Source organism: Myodes glareolus, chromosome X, assembly GCF_982192425.1.
Source record: "Myodes glareolus chromosome X, mMyoGla1.1, whole genome shotgun sequence".
NCBI lineage: Eukaryota > Metazoa > Chordata > Mammalia > Rodentia > Cricetidae > Myodes > Myodes glareolus.
Genome location: NC_142053.1, coordinates 72,696,980 through 72,718,392, shown reverse-complemented (window position 1 = coordinate 72,718,392; position 21,413 = coordinate 72,696,980). Strand labels below are relative to the sequence as shown.

Genomic DNA, 21,413 nt, shown 5'->3' with positions numbered 1-21,413 from the left:
AATCCCAAATGACTGATAATCTTGCATACACAAAAAGGCTGTGCAAGCAAACACACACACACACACACACACACACACACACACACACGGGGTGGGGGGAATGTGAAGCCATAGACCATCTACAAACTCAGGAGAAAGACCTCAGAAAAATCAATTTTGCCAACACCTTGATGGCAGACTTAATAGAGTGCAGAATTGTGAGAAAATTAATTTCTGCTGTGTAGGACACTCAGTCTGTGGTCCTTTGTTAGGGCAGTCCTAGAAAATATAGACAGTGCCTATCTGTGAAAATGAAGTTGGTACTATAAAATAAAAATTTAATAACTTCCGCACAGAGTTCACTGCATTTTCCACATTAAATGACAAATCTGAGGCAAATGTGACTACAGTGCTGGGTACTTTTCTAGAACTCAAAAGTGTATTTAATATTAAGAAAAAATTAAGAAGGCTGAACCACAACTTTTACATTCTGATCATTTTTATTTTAACTAAGGAAGCCAAGAATGCTTAACACTAGACAATCAAATACTGCGTCATTCATTTGACAACTGATTTGCTTATGGGGAACTGTTATAATGAAAAGGAGACGATGACAAAAAGTCGCATTCTATTATACCTCAAATACAGTAGAGTGACAAGATTGTAAGACTAGCCTCCAGAACAAAAACATGGCACTATTTAAAGACTAAATACTTTTAGGCTTATATAACAATGCAAAATCTGTTCAAGCATTTGTTTTATTTTAAGGCAGAAAAGATATTTTAGTTAAAAAAACAAAAATATTTAAAAAGAAGCCATTTTGCTGTGGACTTGTTAAAGCAAGTATTGCGACAGAACAACATGCAAAGAATGCTGCAGTGTCACTAAAAGTCATGCCAGTATAAATGTAATATTCTTTGAACAAAGGCTAACAATAATGTAAATAACAAAGTGCTACTAGCTAAATTCATCCAAACAATGAACACATTGGAAAACAGTCGCAGAATACTAACACTACAAGATTATATGTTTATGACTGGAGACCAAAGAATGACAGTAAACTAATTCTTATTTAGGCTGATCTATTCTAACTACATCAGTCTTGGTTCCCTCATCTATAAAATAGAAATAAACCCTCTACCATTTCAGATCTCAGTCACATAGGATCTTTACAAAAATATAAAGTATCTATAAGATTAAGTTACACGTATCATCTTTGCATACTTTATTATGAAGCATAAATTCCACCTAAAAGTAATTGTCCAACAATACTAATTGAGTAGTGAAGAGAAAATAACAAAATAATTCATTGGAAGTTCCTTCTAAATAAAAAAAAAAAGGCTATGAAAATACCTAAAAAGACAGTAACTATGAAATCATAACATTAACGGAAATGTCCATATTAGTCTGACCTTTCCTAAAATCTTAAGAATATTTATCACAAAACTAGATCTTATACATTATATCTTTAACACAGGCCTTAAATACAATGACCAAATGGGTAAACAATCTTTAGAACTAGTTAGAGACTTCTGAAACAATTTAAATTCAATCCTTTTTAAAAGCTAAAAACTGGATTTTAAATATTTCAAGCCATCTTTATAGTCTCATATTAAAGATAAATTTCCTTTCTATTCTGAAGTTGAAGATAATCTCTTTTAGTTTAATTCAGGGGATACTACATTGAAATAACTACATTTCTTATATACTAAAAAGTAAAAATATAATTTCTTATATTCAAATTGATAATTCTTATGGCCTGTATATTTTCAACAAAGTTGTTTTTTGAAAAGCCACACACTGGGCAAGCTCTACGATTAAAGCCTGTAATCCTAGTACTTGTGAGGCTGAAGCAAGAGGAGTGTTAAATGTTTAAGGGGAGCCTGGACTATAGAGTAAGATTCCATTTCAAAAAAACCACAGGGTAGGGATGGAGCTCTGTGTGTATACCTAGTGCATGCACAAACAAAACATGAAATTTTTAAAACTTTAGATATGAAGTACATGCCTATGATCTCAGAAGGTGGAGCTTAAAGCATCAGGAATTCAAGGGATCCTTAGTTACACTAAGTTTAAGGACAGCTAGGACCACATGAAATCATTTCAAAATTTTACATTTATTACAGATTTACTAAAATACATTTCTGTAACTGATAAAACTTTTCTCTTTTCCAATCATTTTTTTCTTTATATGCTACAAATGATGTTTACTAAATTAACATGATACTTACCAGGCTAGATTCTGGTTCGCCCTCTTCCATTGGCTCATCAACCATTTTAAGATCATTTACCTGAAAAACATTTTTCAAAATGTTAAGTTCAGTGATATCGAAACAAGAATAACTAAGAAAAATAAAACACTGGGCATTTCCCTTCACAACCTAACAAGTTCCTGAAAAACAAAAGGTACACAGAAATTATTTAGAAAAGGCAATTTATGAATAGAGTACAAATATTGTCCTTAAAGCCTCAATTTTTCAGAGTTTTATGTTTCACTACATGCTTCTTAATGCTGTGACATGACCAATGAATGACCTTACACATACAAGTAAATCTCCCAGAATATACCTTAGATATAGTCAAAGAATGTTATAATAGGAACAATTTCATATGAACGAATAATGGGAAATCTCATATGTTTCAATTTTAAATTCATAAGATACCATACAGAAATAAAACTTAAATTACAGGAGCTTTAGGTAGCTATAGAAACATTTTCACATGCAAAGCTTTGGGGATAATTACATGTATTGAAGCACTAATTTTAAAAAATTAAATATGGAGGGTTTTGATCAAGGGTTTACAAACTATGATCCACAGGCCAAATCAAGTTAGCTGCCTTTTCCTGAATAAATGCTACTGAAATACAGTCACAGTCATTTGTTTCCACACTACCCATGATGGCTTTCACTTTATAAGGGCAAAGTTAAACAGTGTGACAGAAATACTGTAACTACAGAGATACTGTAACTACAAGGTGCTAAATATTTATTGTTTGGCCTTTTACAAAAAAAAAAAAAAACGTATACAAAGATCATTCACTGACCTAAGGAGTTTGCAAATTAAATAACAGTAAGTTGGTCTAAATGAAAAGGAATTTAACCAATGCCAATTTGTAAGAGATCACAGAAAAGCAAAATTAGATGAATGGGCAGAAAGAAGGACAGATTAAATAAAACTACTAAAGGCACAGACACCTAAAATAGAGCAAGTTCACTAAGTCTACCACTTCCCTGATTATCAACTAAAAATTCTATTTAGAATACTAAAGAAACTATCCTGGGACTCTGAGAAGTAAACACTTCTTTTCCCTTACTAAATAGGGAAAGATACCAAATTTGATAAACAATTCAGAGTTTATTTTCTACCTGTATCTCCTGACTTTGGCCAATGGGAAGACTGAATCATGGAATCCTCTCTACTATAGGCGTAAGCAAAACTTCCCAAGAAGGATATACTTCTGGGGTAGTTATCATAAGGAAACTTTCTAAACTTATCCACAGTTTTCCTTTTTCAATATCCAACCACACTAAGACATGGACCAATCAAAAGAAAAACATCTCTCCAGAGGAAGCAGGAAAACAAATCCCTGTGCTAAGAAAGGTATAGGTATAATCCCTTTTTATTCGCTGCCTTTGTCACTAAGAGAACAGCTACAATACTACAAAGCTATGTGAACTAGGGCTTTGTAAGAAAATCCTATTTCTGGCCAGAGAAACAGTATTAAAGCTCCTGGAAAATGGATAATTTATAAGAAATTACAATAGAGGTATTTCTTGATTCTAGGCTTGACCTATTTCAAGTACTTGCTTCAACATCAATCTGCACATGTAGGAACTACAATACCAAAACACAAGAACATCTTTGAAAAATGATTAACTAATACTCAAAACTCAGACTAACCATGAGTGAGAAATTAGATTCCAGTAAACAGTGGAAGAACATTTATCTAAGACACATGTGAGCGAAGGTTTGTGCATGTGACAGAGCAGCTTTAGTAGCAAATGCCATAAATTGGATATAATCTGTCTTTCAACCAGTCCTGGACAAGCAATAAAAGATCACATAGCAACCAAAAGGAAGAACTACTAACAATTCTGACAAATCAGATTCTTTCCACACACTTTGCCAACTCAAGAAGCCAATTCCTAAGTGGTCATTATTGAATGGACAGCTCTAAGAATGCAATGCTGAAAAAAAGCAAACTGAAAGGGAACAAAGAAAAACTAACCAATATAGATTAATCAGGGAGTCATTCCATATCAGCTCTTCACCCAGAGTTTCTAATCTCTGAATATGACAGCACTATCTTATACCTTACCTCAATAGATTGGGGAATGTGCTATTTAAAAACACAAGCTATAAATTTGTCATTAACAATCAACTTTCAACAAATAATTCAAAACCCAGGAAGAAAGAATCCTGATAGCTAAAATTTTACAATAAAGTGATTCTCATATTTGTCTATACATAAAAGTTATGTATAAAAAGAACTGCGACTTTGACTTCCCTCTGTTACCTAGCTACTGCTTGCATACTAGTCATACCATCTTATGACTAATTTATCATGAAGCGTTTAGTCTGGAGAAACTAGAAATAAAATGAATTGGAATGAATCAAAAATCATCATGGCATCCTGGGAATCATCCCCGTCACAAACAGAACACCTAATTTTTCCTACGTTATCAATCTTCAAAGAACAGGTTTTCAATATAAGAATATCAATCTATGGAATATCACAGAATTCACAGGCGCTTACTAAAATCTAAATCATTTTTCACTCATGTAAAAACAAAAATATATCCAAAATGATCTAAGAAAACAAAATTCTATTTAAAAATATAACCTCTAATTTGAGAAGATAAACGATATATTTTGCCCCCATTAAGTGTGGAAGGGAAGTCCAGCCTGGTACCTATAATTGAAGCACTTGAGAAACGGAGAGGATGATTGTGAGATCAAGGCCACTCTGGTTTATGCAACAAGATTCTCTCTCAAAACAACGAAAGAATTAAAGGGCCCAAAACCTAAGTGAACAGATCTCATAAGTGTAATAAAGAGTACTTTTCAATTATTTTAATTTTCTCAGAAAAGAATTTAAGTACTTTCAAATAGCCTGGAAACATCAAGAAAATAAAGATATACACATCAGAAAGAGGCTAATGACAATGTAAGAAATAATAGATGATGTAAATTAATAATTTCATTAATAAAACATATATAAGCCATCAGTCTTCACAACAAATATTATAGTATTATTACATACTAGTAGTTTCCAGGATCCCCCAAAATACACCTAGCAAGCAAAATGACTGTATGTATGTAGTATACAGTGTTAAAAAAAAACATTTAAGAATTTGATATTCTAAAGAAATTTTGTTCTCAAATAAATTTCATGACTATATGTTGGATACTGACAGCTTCTAGAAAAGGTCAATTATTATTGTTATTATTATTTCCCCCTCTTCTTCCTCCTTCACCTAAAACTAGAGCAAATTACATTGAAATTTAAAGGTACTTTTGCAATACCTAAAATAATGATCTATGTCTGTATATTGAGTCAAATTCTTGATAATATCAACTAAGAAACTTCCAAGTGATTCAATGCAGCAAACAAACTCTGAGATAATCCCTATGATCCTCACCTCTTCAGGTTCATGTTCTTGTACAACCTCCGTTGTCTTACAAAGTCTGAGATAATCCCCCATGTCCTCCACCTCTTCCTGTTCATGTTCTTGTATAACCTCAGCCGTCTTCGGGGCAAACATATCCTGTGGCTGAATTCCAAAGAAAAGGAACAATGACAAAGGTGATGGGATTTCATTTATATGATTACATTATGCCAAAAAAGTCTAGAAGCTCTCCTTATTGTCTTCATTGAACTAAGTGGTCATGTTGAAAACCCACACAACAAAGGACTGTAGCCATCTTCTTGCACTACTAAGCAACTTGAGGGAAACCTCCAGCTAATAATACTCAGAAAAGAACCATGCCAAAAATCTTTGAGAGTTTAAAAGTAGACCTTCCCCAGTGAAGCCTCCAGATAAGAATGCAGAAGAGTCGAAACCTTGATTACAGGTTTGTGTGACTAAGCAGAAGACTTAGTTGAGTCATGTCCATATTCTTGGCCCATACAGACTGTGTGATAATAAATATATCTTTGTTTAATCTGTAAATAGACAGTAAAGTGTTATGTAGCAACTGATATTTATTACAATCAACATTACTGCTCAAAAGTGTCTAGGATTAAAAGTTCTCTAAAAGGCTTTCTAGAGAAAATTTTTACAGGTTTAATACTTTAGAAATGTTTTTATTAAACTCATATCTTTGTTCTCATATTACAGACAAGAAATTGTAAATTATATCTTACTAATTAACATAGGAAAAAGAGATAAAAAGAGATTAACATTTGCATGATAGTTAAGACTAAGAAGGTATGCTGTTCTAGGAAAATAAGTTACTATCTTAATAAGCATGTTATACAACACACTAATTTCATATTCCTTTCATAGACACAGATGCTTGAGAAGTTGAGGCAGGAGAACTGCTATGGCTTTCAGGCTAGCCTGTGCTACACAACAAATTCTCAGCTAGGAAGGTCTACAAAGTGAGATTATCACCATATAGTTACTTCTGATATATTAAGCTATTCAATGAAAGACTACAAAAATCACAAAAATACAAGCTCAATTTACAGTACATCTCAGAACATAGCCTAGAATCTGTTTTTTTACAAACACACTTCCATCATAGCTGCAGATACGAGTAAACTGTATAGTGCTGATAACTATGTAAAACAGCATAGATGTCATATAAATCAAGCTGTTGCTTAAAAAATTAAAATAGAATTAGCATATTATACGTAATTGTACTTCTGGTTGTAAAACAAAAAGAACTGAAAGCAGAGTCTCAAAGACATCATTGTGTACTGAATGATCAGAGCAGCAGTACTCAAAACCGGAAGAAGATGAAACAACCTAAGCATATGTCAGTAGTTACATAAATAACAACGTAGTATATGTGCACAATGGAATGTTATTCAGCCTTAAAACAGAAACAATCCTGACACATACTACAAAATAGATGAACCCTAAAGAGATGATTTTAAGTGAAATAGGAGACTAGCAAGAAGACAAACACTTTATAATTCTACTTATATGAAGTGCCAAATGAGCCAAATTCATATAGACAGAAGCTAAAATAGCAGCAGAGGCAAGTGGCTCTCCATTACTTCAAAGCCAATCTGGTCTACATAGAAAGATCAAGGACAGACAGGAATACATAGTGTGATCTTGTCTCAAAACCAAACGATCAAAAATAATGAATTCAGTTGCATGTAGAAGTTTTAAAAAGCAGATCCTATAGAAGTAGAAAACTAGTAGTTACCAGAGGCTAGGATGTATAGGGGATGAATGGTTAACTAATAGCTACAGCAGATATTTATCTATTTCCATTTTTTATTACATTGAATTAACAAGGCTCATGCTACAACAGCTAGCATGTGTAAGTTAAGTCTTAGGACAACTTGTAAGTTCTCTCCTTCTACGACATGGGTCTCAGGGACAGAACTCAGGTCATTAGGCCTGGAAGCAAGCACCTTTACCTGCTACACCATCTTGTTGACCCACACTTATGTCTTTAATCTTTTAGACTGAATGGCACAGTCGAGATTATTATAGGAAGCTAGATAGTACCTAAAATACTCACTTAAATAACTTAGAAAGAATATATTCTTTCCAGATTTCTAATGATCTTAAATTCCTGGCTCTTTGACAGGCACAGCCCATCCAGCCATGGCCATTGCTTTGGGATGAGTTTTTAAAGGAGCTATTTTGTTTCAAATCAATCTGAAAAAAACTTATCTGAAAATATATAAAGAGACTCTTAAGGACACAAATACATACAACTTCCATGCTATTTCCTTAGTCAGGTCTTTAAAAAGCAGTTATGAAGCTTTGCTGTGAAATGAATTAGCTAATAACATATACTCAAGACACAAAAACAAAATTAAAAATATATATAGTCTTTAGAATCTTTACTACTTTAGTTACCCATTCTCTGCATGTCAGTTCATCTGAACCAAGTTGTGAAGTCACACTTTCTCCTTTTCCTTCTACATAGACTAAATTCAGTCTCATAGTAACTCCCATATTTTTCTATCAAAAAACACTAAATAAGTAGGTATGGTGGCCCATACTAGTAAGCTTAGCACACTTGAGACAAGTTTGCTGTGAATTCAATGCCAACCTGGGCTACACAGTAAGTTCCAAGGGCCCTGGGTTAGTATGAAAGCTTGTCTTGAAAAAAAGAAAGAAAACAAAAAGGAAAGAAAGAGTATCTAGTTAAATATCTCATTTCATAAGTTCTAGAGTGAAGAGATCACAGCTTCTTACCCTATTACTCCACAACATAGAACATTACCTGGAAATAGGTCCTGAATAAGTATTTGTAGAAAGGAATGACTGTATTTGTAATCTGAATGATTTAAATTCAGTACCATAATACCTGCTGCATTTTCTGACTTAAAATATCTAAAAGTTTCTCTAGCAACTACATAATTTCAATCAAGTCATTTTGTTATCATGTCTGACTCTTAATCTTAGAAATACTTATTTTAAATTATAAATATATTGTGGGACAGATGTACAAGTCTGACTTCAAGTGTCTAGAGTCCAGAAGAGGATATCTAATCATATCTCCTGGAGCTAGGGTTACAGGCACTTAGGAGTCACCTGACATAGGTGCTGGGAATCAAACCTGTCTTCTACAAGAGTAGAGCAGTTTCTTAGCCAGAGTCAGCAATATGGACCCTAATTTCCTATTTTAAAAGCCAACAGAATCCATCTCATTTAAAATATTTTTTTAAACATAGTTTAGGTTAGCAATAAGACTTTTTAAAATATCCCTTATTTCTTTTTTTAAAATTGATTTTATTTAGCTATACATTTTCCCCTCCCTGCCTCTCCCCTCCCCTTCAAGCCTCATCCAAGGTCCCCATGCTCCCAATTTACTCAGGAGATCTTGTCTTTTTATACTTCCCATGTAGATTAGATTTATATATGTCTCTCTTAGGGTCCTCAATGTTGTCTGTTGTCTAGGTTCTCTGGGATTGTGAACTGTAGGCTGGTTTCTTCACTTTATGTTTAAAAACCACTTATGAGTGAGTACATATGATAATTGTCTTTCTGGGTCTGGGTTACCTCACTCAATATGATGTTTCCTAGCTCCATCCATTTGCCTGCAAATTTCAAGATGTCATTATTTTTTTTCTGCTGTGTAGTACCACAAGGACACGTGCTCAACTATGGTCACAGCAGCATTGTTTGTCATAGTCAGAACCTGGAAACAACCTAGATGCCTCTCGACTAAATAATGAATATGGAAAATGTGGTACATTTACACAATGGAGTACTACACAACATATTTCTTACAAATCATTCTTTAAATGGTAATTATTTCAAAATGTGAATACTTTAAAAATGTGTTTCTTAAGTCTAATTTTTGTTAGCAAAATTATTACAAATGTCAGGGAGTACATAATAAAGCCCTTCATCTAAACTATGGCCCATGTGTTAAATGTCATATGTCATATATTGTCTAGAGTTACCTGACCTCCTATAGAAAAGTTACTAATCTCTAGTCAATATAATTTGTAAATTATAAGCATAAATTTAAGGTATCCTCCCAGTGAAACAACAGACTAAAATATCAACTCTGTGTGATCATAAGTTGCACAGTACACAGAGGATATCGTTAACCCAGAATATATCATAGCTTCATAAAAACCAAGCTGCATTTTCTTTGTGTGGTGGGGGGAATGATGATGGTGACACAGGCCTTTATTATATAGCATGAATGGCCTGGTATTCCATATAGAGTCCTGACTGGTCTCAAACTCACAGAAATCCTCTTGCCTTGGCCTCCCAGATACCGTTATTACATGAGTGCCACCACAAACTACATCCAATTATTTTCTTTTATTTTTTTAGATAGCATCTCACTATGTAACTCGAGCCAGCCTAGAATTTTCTAGGTACTCCATATTGGTCTTGAATTCATAATCCTCTTCCCTCTGCTTCCCAATAGCTGGGATCATAGGCACGAACTTAGCTCAACATTTATTTTCCCTCCGCTTCCCAATAGCTGGGATCATAGGCACGAACTTAGCTCAACATTTATTTTCGAGCTACTTTTCTCTAATGTTTCTTAAATGTTTGCATTTTTTTCGAAAACCTATCCACCAAGAGACAAATATTGTGGTGCACACTTGTAATCCTGGCACCTGGAAGACTAAGACAAAAGCAACACAAATTCCAGATCTTAAAAAAGGCCACCAAAATGAATTCTTCAGTTTCAAAGCATCCTGAATGCTAATTAGACAACCATAACTTTAGCTGCAGAAAACTGCAAATGCATCTCCATGAAAGTAAGAAAAACAGTGCATTGGATATTTGACGCTGTTAATCCCATTAAGAGACTAATGGGTTAAGAATATTTAGTTCAATTTTTGGAACCAGTATTAATTCACTTTCAATATTTTAGTGTGGCATCACATATTTCAAAGGGATTTAACACCAAAAAAATGTCAATCACACTGCTCTCAAATAATGTAGAACTTAAAAATATAAAAGCTAAAAAGATGATTATATTTAAGTTTCTATCATATGTCATCAGGTTGTAATATTTATCTAATTTGGATACCTTGCCAAAACACTAGAGGGATTCAAACCACTACCTTCAGAGACAGAGACACTGTAATTTATAGAAAAGAAATGGCTACTGTGGTCTTAATAATCTTCCTGAGCCATAAGGCCTAATAGCCGAAATAAACTCTCAGGCCTATCTATCCAAGGTCCTGTCTAAATCTATCAAGGACTGCTTACGGATATCTCTCAAGGCCTTAGGGTCAATACTGAGGGCTTCCAAATATTTAAATAAACAAATAAATAAATAAATACATACAGCAAAGAAATCTGACAAAGTGTCACAAAACATTCTTTCAGTTCTTTAGGAGGATCACTTTGAGACAAGGATAATGAAATCACTCTGGCAACACAGTTAAACCTGTACTTTAAAGTCACCGTTTATATTGTTAGCCAGGTTTTGAACAACTTCATTTTAAAAACTTCATTATAAAGTTATGAGAATCAGTATAAATTTTAAAATCTACTACTATTCCTACGACAGCTATTTATGTGGTCTGCCATAATTTTAGTACATAGTTCTCCAATTAGATATGGTATGTATAAAATCAAACATGACTAAATTAAGAGCTAGCATTAGTTCCAGAATAGCTTGAAAACTTAGAAAACAAACCTCTGGAACTCTTATTGTTTTAATATCCAATACAGGAAGTCTAATGTACCTATGAGAGTTGTGATAGTCAGTCTCCACTGTTAACCTAACTAGACTTAGAATCACATAGGAAATCGGTGAGCCATACTTCTAGGTCTATCTGTGAGGGTGTTTCCAGAAAGGATTAACTAACTGAAAAGCAGGGAGCATCTCAGAATAGGGCCCACGTGAATAAAAATAGGAAAAGGAGAATAAAAGATTTATAACATTGACTATCCTCTGCTTCCTGGCCCATGTGACTTGACCTTATGTGTCTTTCCTATACCCGTCGCCATAATGGACCATCCCTTCGAAACTTAAAACAAAATAGGTCTTTCTACCCTTTGCATTATTTCTGTCACTTTTGTCACAAGGACAAATGACAAAAAAGTAACTAATATAAGATACGCAATTCAATTAACTATTTTAAAGCAATTCATTAGTAAAAATAACTTTTCTTTCATACGCAGCAGAAATAATTTTAGAATATCGGAAAACAAATCAAGATGGGCATGGTTCTAAACCCTCTCAAGAATAATGAAAATAATGTAAGGTAACAAGTCACAAACTGAATTGAGAGATGCACACTGAAGCTGCATTTTCTGCTTTTAAAGTTCTACTTCCTTGACAGCTTATTTAAGTAGGAACAGATCAACTACCAGTACTTTTTAAAGCAAAAGAGTAAAATGTATCACTTAGTCTATGAGTAATGGCATAGAAACTAAAACATTAACACCTCAGAAAAATATTTTAAAGCTTTCTGCAGGCCAAAATTTGTTGGTATTTTTAACATAATATACTGTCTATTTAGACATTTCCTTGTGATTATAAATGAATGAACACATATATACATACAAGACACTCAGCTAAAAAGGCAGGAACAGTACCCAATGAAGCCTATCAAGCAACTACTATTATGTTATGCATCATAAATAAATTTTACTCATTTGATAAGTAAATGAATATCAAATAACATTTAGAACTAATTAAAACAAATCCAAAAATCATTATGCTTTCAAAAATACTACTACTGATAGTAGTAAGTACTAGGTTGCTACTGAATTGTAATTATTAAGCATATCCATACAATATACATACAAAAGTATTTGGAGATCATCTGGGTTTTGTAATTCATTTAATTACAGAATAAAAACAGTATATGCTTTCTATATGAGCAGGAATTTGTTTGTTTACTGTATTGAGCTGACATCAGAACCAAAAACTTAAACACGTCTGAGTAAGATCAATGTATTACAAAAGCCAATGCATATGCCATATTGCCAGTCTCATAAGAGCTATGTCATACACTTTTGGAAAGTTTACTTGCAAAGAACCCATGTATTATATGTAGCATAAATGAATATTTTTTGTAGAAAATGTTTCTCACTATAATAACCTCTTAGAAATATGATGTCCATATAATTACATTATAATGCCTTGAAAATATGAAATGAGTATAAATTGTCTATTGTGTTATTTTTCAAGGTTAAAGAACTTTGTCTATGACAAACACATTTTTGTTTAAAAAACTGTTCCTATCAAACATATATAAAGTATACCTGCCGTATTTCTGTCTCAAAATAATCATAAACATACTGATTTCCATTTTAAAAATGAAAAATTTCAAGTAACTACCACCAACAAACACATCAAAGTAATAACAAGACAAAAACAAACCCAACCCAAGTCAGAGTCTGTAAACATACAATACCATAGTATGCTCACCTCACCAAAAAAAAGGTAAAGAAAAGGCATAAAAAATATTTTTACAAATAAAATGTTTGTTTCTGCAGAAAGAAAGCTACTACAATCTATTAGCTTAAGATGCACATCTTACCCAAAATATGTTTTCATTAGTAAAACTTGGTAGCAAATATTAACCGAGGAAATCATGACCCAATGGCCTATAGAAAGCTGAAGTTGAGTGAAAACAGCACACATGTTCTATAAAAGCAGCACCAGTACACCATTAATCCCAGCACTCGGGAGGCAGAGACAGGTAGATCTCTGGGAGTTCGAGGCCAGCCTGGTCTACCTCTACTCTGTATTAAGAGAATAAAATAAAAATACAGGTCACAGAATGGAAGAAAAAGGTCACAAGTCAACGCCTGATAAAGAACCTGTTCCCAGAATTCTCAAAACTCATAAGAAAGCAAATAATTTAAGAATGACAAAAATTAAGATAATTCACTAGAAAAAAACATGTGCATGACATATAAGTGTTTCAAAAAATTGCCAACAATATTTGTAATAACAGAAACAGAAGCTCAAAAAAGTGTGATACCACTATACACCTATCAGAAGAAATAAATATTTTAATTTTAACTAGCAATATTAAGTAGTTACACAAATTCAAAGAAGTTGGAACTTTCACATGGCAACTTCATTCATAAGTATTTACCCAAGGTAAATGAAGTCCCATTCAAATCAGTATCTACACACAAACTTATATAATGGCCTTAGTCGTAATTATTACAAACTAGTAACAATCCAATTATTTAACTGAATAATGGATAAGCCAAACTTATTAAGACCACATAATAGGACACTGTACAAGAGTGAAAAGAAAGATCTGACACATACAGCATTACACACATACACACACAAGGAACAAAGGAAATCAAATTAATACTGTCTAAAAATCTGATCTACTAAGTGATCCTATCTCTTCTGAGTATCTACATATGTGTCCTCTAAAAGGGTCTCTAAGTATTCATTTATTCTTGCAGTGATGATTTGCCACACTCTTAAAGTAATGAACTGAACTGTTCTAGCATGTATTCCCTGCCATAACAGACTAAAATCCTAAAAGTGTGAGTCAAAAAAAAGTGATTACTTATTTAGCTAGCTGATACAAATGAAATATTTGTTAATCAAATAGGGCCACTATTCCCTTACTTAACTAATATTTCTATGCTTTGGATCCGAAATAATCAGGTGATGATATTTGAAGGTGCTGGAAGTTGTAGGTGACACCTAGGAGGGGGAAGAAGGTGACTAAATGTGCACCTGACAGTCTTGCTTTCTCAATACTTTTTCCATTCCTTCTCCTTCTCCTTTTTCTTTGCTTCCTGGCAATCACACAAAAAGTAGCCTTGATCTACCATGGTCTCCCCACCATAATGTTTTACCTGAACAAGCGCACAACAATGAGAACAAATGACTGTGAACTGAACTCATAGAAACTGTGAAGCAAAATACCTTTCTTCGTCTTAGATTATTTTCCCAGATATTTTATTAAGTGACAGAAGAATGACTAACACAACTTCCTAATTACATGGCCACACTATATCTCAATAAGCTAGAACTCTACAATTTTGTTTTTAGTACGATGGGAAAGCAAGTCATTTAAAACTAAACAACACTAGCACATAAAACAGATCAAATATCTCCTTTGGTCCCAGTCACATCTTTAAAACAGCATACCAAAAACACTCAGAAGTAAATCATAATTCACAGTAAAATTATTTTTCTAATTCCAATCTTAGGAATTGACTTTCTACAGGACTATTTTTCTTTTTACTTTGGCCTAGATTTGTTTACAATGTCTAGATATCATAACCATCTGAAAACCAATGTTGAGGTCCTTTCCAAAGCAGTTTACTATCAACATATCTAAGAGTACACCACTGGCTTGGGCAACTTTAAAAAAAATATCCCAAAGTTAATCTAATATTCAATGAGAATTGAGAACAAGAAATTGAAGGCCAAATTTTATAGTAAAATTGTATTAAAATGTAAAGCACCCGAAAGTTTGCTTATCTGTGTTCTATTGCATCCTCTACTTCAATCCTTCCTCTACCCTTTCCATATTATTTGCTACTTTCCATTTTAGTAGCTAGCGAGCGTTTATCAATTATATTTCCTATAAACCATCTCAAATACTCTGTGAAATAAACCTTATGCGGCAAACTTGCTTTCTGTCTCACACACACTGGAGATTGGGAGTATGACTACAGATGTACAGATTAAAACATGGCAGTAAAATTAGTTACACAAGATACCTGCAGGAAAATTCGCAACAAATCTCTATGATAAGCCAAAGCTAGATATGAAGTAGTTTATCTCTTAAATCTCTTTCCTTGCAACTCTTTTCCATTTAAAGAAAAATTTCCAAAATGTACCCATAAAATTGCTATCAAGAAGAGTAGTAAATAATCCTTAGACATAACATAAGTAAGCATATGTCAAATTCTGACAAAGTATTGAATTTCATGTGCTTACTAAGTCTTTAGAACTATCACTAAATACAGTGATAGCACCAGCCACGGAAACAAGCACAGGAAGATAAATATCTTGATTTCCTTCTCAAAAGTAGAAATGAGAAGACAATGAGTGGTAGTTATAAATAATGTGGCCCAAGAAAACAACTGCACCACTGGTAGGTCCTACTATTGAACATCAAGGTAATGATTACTTCTCATGATGAATTAATCAAGGTAGGGAAATGTAGAGGCCCTGCCCTAGAATGAGCTGACCTGAATATTTGGAGACTAGACTGGCTTAAAAGTAAACTTGGAAGAACAAGAAAGGGACTTCCATAGGAGAGGGGTGTATTCAATATAAACCTAGCAAAAATATATAAGCTATGCAGATGTTCCTGACTCTGTGACTATTCACCACTTCAAACATTGGTGAAACAAAAAATAATGTGCATAAGGATCACTTTAAAAGCATGGATAATCTTAGCTAATAATAAGTACATCGGTACTAAATATTTTGAACCATAACAAAGATGGCCAAATAGGAATAGTCTACTATTGTTCAAGACCACACTGGAGAGGAAGGGTGTTCACCTTGCTTTTTTTCTCTTTCTACTTCAAAGATTGACTGGCTAGCACAGATTTATATTAGCAAGCACACATTAACTACCTGTTAAACTGAAATTAGGATTCTAATAGCAGCTGTTCACCCTAGCCTCTTTTTTCTAACATCTAATCAGTTACTATGCTCTACCTATTTTTCTACTGCAAGATGTCTCTGATCAATTATCTTGCTAACCTCTCACTTCTCCTCCAAAATGCTCACTCTCTCTCTCTATGAATACAACAGTCTCCTGATAGCCCCACCTTCAATACTTCACCTATTCCAATCTATCCCCGGTAACGCCACTGTCATTTTTCAAAGCACAAATATGATTCCACTTAATGTTTAAATTTACAAAATAAGTTTACAATAACAAAATAAAATTGTAGTCAGAAACTTGCTTTAGAAACCTCTATTATTCATGCGATTTCACAAAATATTCCCACTCTTACAACACAGACTCATCCCAGTGATACAACATCTCTACTTTCCAAAGGGAGTACAGTTTTGCTTATACTGTCTCCACCCATTTGAATTGTTTCTTTCACTACTATGGAAATATTATCACTCTAAAATACCCTGATCAAATCCAACCTTCTTCACAATGCCTTATCAGATTTATCCCAAAACCACCATGGCCATCACCGTACCCCTTCTTTAATGGTCTTGTGTCATTTACTATAACAATTTCTCAAATTCCTGTCTTTCTCACCTAAATTAAATGAATGAGGGAAGAATATTATTCAGAAATGTATCTTCAGGCATTTCAAATTATTGCCCTATAATGTGTTGTCTGTACTCAGTAAAAATTCCAAATACAGCAACAACAAAAACCTAACAAAACAGAATATCAATGAAATGCCTCATTAGCCACTTGCAAGAATAAAATTTGTCTCTTTCTATCCCTCTAATTACTCCTAAATATGATCTCCTATGTATTTCTATATCATCCTATCTGTGATTATAAAGATGCAGAATGACAACTTCAATACCTTTGAATGAAATGATCAGATTTAGGGAGGTGTTTTTAAAAAACCACATCACAGAAAGGCTGGGACTATGGTTATAATTACCTAAACCCCCAGTTTTTTTATATACATGATAATAATTAAGAATTTAATGGGAAAATAAAGAGAACTACTATTTATTAAACATATTCTATATATGAAAGTCAACTTGCTAAGTGTATTAAACCCAGTACTGAAGTTCCTTTACATAAAAACTTTTTAAAATATTTTTTCTTCCCATTTATAAAGGTAACATGTAATATTACATCTCTATTCAGGGGCTGGAATACAGATTCATCTGCTTTCAACGCTCATGTTCTTTCCTTTATTACTACAGAGCACCATAAAAATTAATTAAAATTTGCAAGTTTTCTCAATCTACCCTGGTTAAAATTTTAATGACTATAGCTTTAAGCTCAAACTGCTTTCATCAATGAATTAAATTACTCCCTGACCAACCCCCTTAAACAAAAACATATTGATAATATAAAAGTACCAGAATTCTAGTACAATATTTATTATATAATATACAATTTCAAAACACTATAATCAATTCTTTCATAAAGAACCAAATATTCCCACACCAAAAAATAAACAAACCAAAAAACTCCACAAACTATACAAACTGTAATGTTCATGGAACTAATTCATGAAGAATTCATGGTACTCAAACAAGCTGTTCTTTATGACCCTTGCCCAGGAACAACCAATACCATCTCAAGTAACACCTCTTCCCTGATCCTGACAGAATCCAGGCAAGAGCTAAAATTGCAGCTGCCTGAGGGGTGATGCCCTTTGAAGTTATTATTCCCAGCAGACCTAATTGAGACAGTCTCTGCAAGGGCTCTCACAACCAGAGCTTCTTGCTTTCCTTATGTCCCTGTTTCTAAGAATCTTTCCCCAGGAGCCAATGGAGCCCATTTTTTCCTTCTGCAGGCCCATTTTCTACTTACTATTCACTGAAAACAAACTAGTTTTTGATTGAAACCTTGACACATTTTCCCATAGGAAAAACTTTCCAACAATAATTAGGCTCTTCATCTGTATAGCTTGCTATTGTGCATCGATCGAAAACTGTTACTATCCATGGTTTTCTTGTGGACAAACATGTTCAGATTCGGAAACAATCAATTTGAACACCGCTGAAAGATAATTCTAAAGTTGTCAACTGCTCACATAAGCAAGAAAGGTAAACATTGAAAAACACTTGAAATATATGAGTGGCTATAATTTAATAATACTTATTTACTCTTACCAGTGTTGAGCACAGAGAAATTATTTCTTTTGACATCAGAATTAACAAATTTATACTTGCATTCTAAAGGATTCCACCACATTTTATATATCCCATTATATATAATAACATATACATAACACAATGAAAATACCTTTGTTCTAAAAACTATCACAGTTGAGGAATGTAAAGTTCAAACTTAAAAACCAGAATTTCCAAAGTCAAGATCAAAAGCTGTAATGAAAATAAATATAAACTCTATAAAGTAAAACTGCTTTTTTCTTATGAACATCAGTACAAGAAATAAAAACAAAATGGGTCTGCCAACATGTAGCACTAAAATTTCACCCTGCATATTTTTAATAGACTTATTTGCTGGGTTAGAGCTAACCAATCATAATAGTTTTAGACAAAGAAGCAGAAATAATACCTTCACCACATTACCTTCACCTTTTGTTTTTACTTCATAGGCTTTACCAATTTCCACTGGAATATTTGTCAAAATTGCAGAGGTAGAGACCTATTGTTAGATATCTACAATTCATAAAACATACTGCAAATTAAAAAAATGTGCGTGCTAATTACAATTTAGAAGACAGTACATTCAAAGTTAAGCACAACTAGACATAAAATAGTAGATATTTGAAAGATCCCTACTTCCCATATAAATACTTGAGATTCACAAATGAAACAAAATCTCCCCACCCCCATAGTCTGGTTAGACATTTTATCTATGCAGCTACAATTTCCACATTTTAAGAAAAATTAACATTTTTCATTCATCTCACTTTTAATCAATTCTTAAGAGATGTGGAATATTAAAACACTTTGGAATCACTTATTTTAAAAATATTTGTCTGTATAAAGATTTCCACTTCACAGTACTTCATTCAATTTATTTCCATAAAATCTCTTGTTGTAAGTTATTCTAACATGCAATGTAATCTAACTCTTGCTTAAATTAAAATAATGGAAAGGGAAAAGGGACAAGTAACCATACAATAATCCAAGGCATGTCCTTCTAGAGCTGGAACAATATTTGAAGACAAAGGCTCACCCTGGTGATTTCGAGGATTCTGATTGAGTCTTACCTCTAAACATTCTGTTGTGAATCAAACTGGTATTCAACAACTATTTTAGGAGGTGTATGGTGGCCTCTACTGGAATACTATGTTTATGATTAAGCAACTAGGAAAGGATCCAACTCTCTATCCCAATAGATAGGTTTTTATGTTTAAATGTGGCTCGTGTTTTGTAACAAAACAACAAAATACCTGTGCACATCTAAGTTCTCATGGCCCAAGAGCAAAACACAGTCAGTGCAGTTTCAGAAGAAAGAACGGCGGGAAAAGGGGAGAACGGAAGTATTTTGGTTCAACTTGGCTAAGCTTTACCCAAATCGGTCTTATAAGGTCTGGGAATCACTTTGCCTCTGGTACCCACCAACGGGTCAGGTATGCAGGCTGGAAAAGGGTGCAGGGTTGAAGGAAAACGGCACGAGAAGGGGGAACTGAGAACAGGCAGCAACAGTTCACCTGCACATACTGACTGCCAGTTCTTCACTTAAGGTAAAAGAAAATAGGAGGCTGCAAAGAAATAAGACTGCTGTTACCAAGGAACACTTGTCCCTCAGGATTAAAGTCCCCAGAGTTGGTCACCTTGGTGTGTTTTTGTTTCCCTGAGTTCATAAAACACTGGAGTTAAACCGCAAGCTCTGGTCCCCAACTCCAATTTTCAGAGAGCAGAGGCAGCATGTTGTAAGAAGAACGCGCGGAGTCGTGCAAAGCACCGCGCGTGTCCCCCAGTCCCGCTTCGGGTTGGAAGTGAAGAAACTTAGAACAAACTCTAGCGTGGCCGCACCTCCAGAGCCCGGAGCACGGGAGGCCAAGCCGCAGCTAAGAGTCGGGAGCTCTGCATGCTGGAGCCCACTGCCCGGTTCTCTTTCCCGCCCTCCTTGCTGCCAGAGGTCTGGGCCCCCTGGAAGGAGGTGGGGGGCGCTCGCCTGACACCCCGCTCTCCCGCCTGGCAGGCTCTCCCGGGACACGGGGCTGCAGACTTGCAGCGGGTCCCGCCCACCACACTCACCTCGCCGCCGCACGCCCCGCCGCTGCTGCCGAACACCTCCATTTCTTGGTCGTCCCAGGGATCCTCCGGAGCAGCGAATGGTAGCATCGCCTCTTCAGGAGCACTCGAACAGGAGCTGCCCGCCTCCAGCACCAGCACACATCCCGCCTGCTGAGCGTCCTCGCTGCTGCCTCGGAAGAGACTCCGAGCCCCGTATTCAGTGACCGCTGACCTCGTCACCGGCGGATATCTCAGGAGCTGGGAGAGCGGGGTGTCCGCCGCCCGCTGTGCCCAAAGAGAAGACAACTCAGTACTGCCTCCCCTCGAGCAGTCGCACACCTCTTGCCGCCGGCCCCGCAAAGCTCCGCGGGGCCGCCCCCCCCCCTCGCGCGCGCCGCCCGCGCCGCTCCCGCCCCCCCCCCGTCCCCCCCCCCCTCCGCGCTCCCGGGCCCCCTCCCGGCTCCCTACGCCGCCAATATGGCGGCACCCGCCGCGGTACCTGTACGGCGCTTGGAACCCCCGCCGCGGCAACGGCGCGGCGGCGTCACCAGCGCGTCAATGGAGGTTCCCCAGCCCGGGAGTGCAGGGGGGGGGGGGGTAGGGGAGGAGGGGCGGGGTGGTTGCGAGGAACGCGTGCTGGGGGCGGGAAGAAGAGGAGGGGGCGTGCTGGGCGGGGGAGGCGGGTGAACAGTAGTAAAGCCCACAGCTCGCCCTGCTAAACCTGCCCACTCCACAGAGCATGCGCAGTGCTCCCTACACATGCTCAGCAGGCCTGCCTAAGACTACCAAACCGCCCCGGCTGGCGGGAGGATTCCCAAAGAGGATGCCGGCAACTCTGGGGCTCTGCAGAAAGCTTCAGGAGCCCAGGCTCGGCCCAAGGACCGGCTTGCCTAGCCCAACAAAACTCAGGTGTATTATACACCAAGCCACGCCCATTTCATTACCTAGTAACCAATACTACCAGGGCGGGGATTTTAGACTATAACATC

General features: G+C 35.6%; 1 protein-coding gene across 3 annotated transcripts in view; it reads right to left on the bottom strand.

Moving 5' to 3' along the window:
- Positions 1-21,076, bottom strand: part of Rps6ka6 (ribosomal protein S6 kinase A6) — a 91,029-nt gene extending 69,953 nt beyond the window's left edge. For 2 of the 3 annotated variants that reach the window (XM_085684960.2, XM_048417982.3), the window contains exons 1-4: positions 20,924-21,076; positions 20,446-20,709; positions 5,625-5,756; positions 2,211-2,270 (exon numbers count right to left, since the gene is read on the bottom strand). In XM_085684960.2, the coding sequence (XP_085541086.1) occupies positions 2,211-2,270; positions 5,625-5,756; positions 20,446-20,532 (279 nt within the window). In that variant the 5' untranslated portion in view covers positions 20,533-20,709; positions 20,924-21,076. Of the gene's footprint in view, positions 1-2,210; positions 2,271-5,624; positions 5,757-20,445; positions 20,785-20,923 lie in introns of those variants that run through there. The other variant, XM_085684961.2, reaches the window with a different exon arrangement.
- Positions 21,077-21,413: the final 337 nt, after the last annotated feature.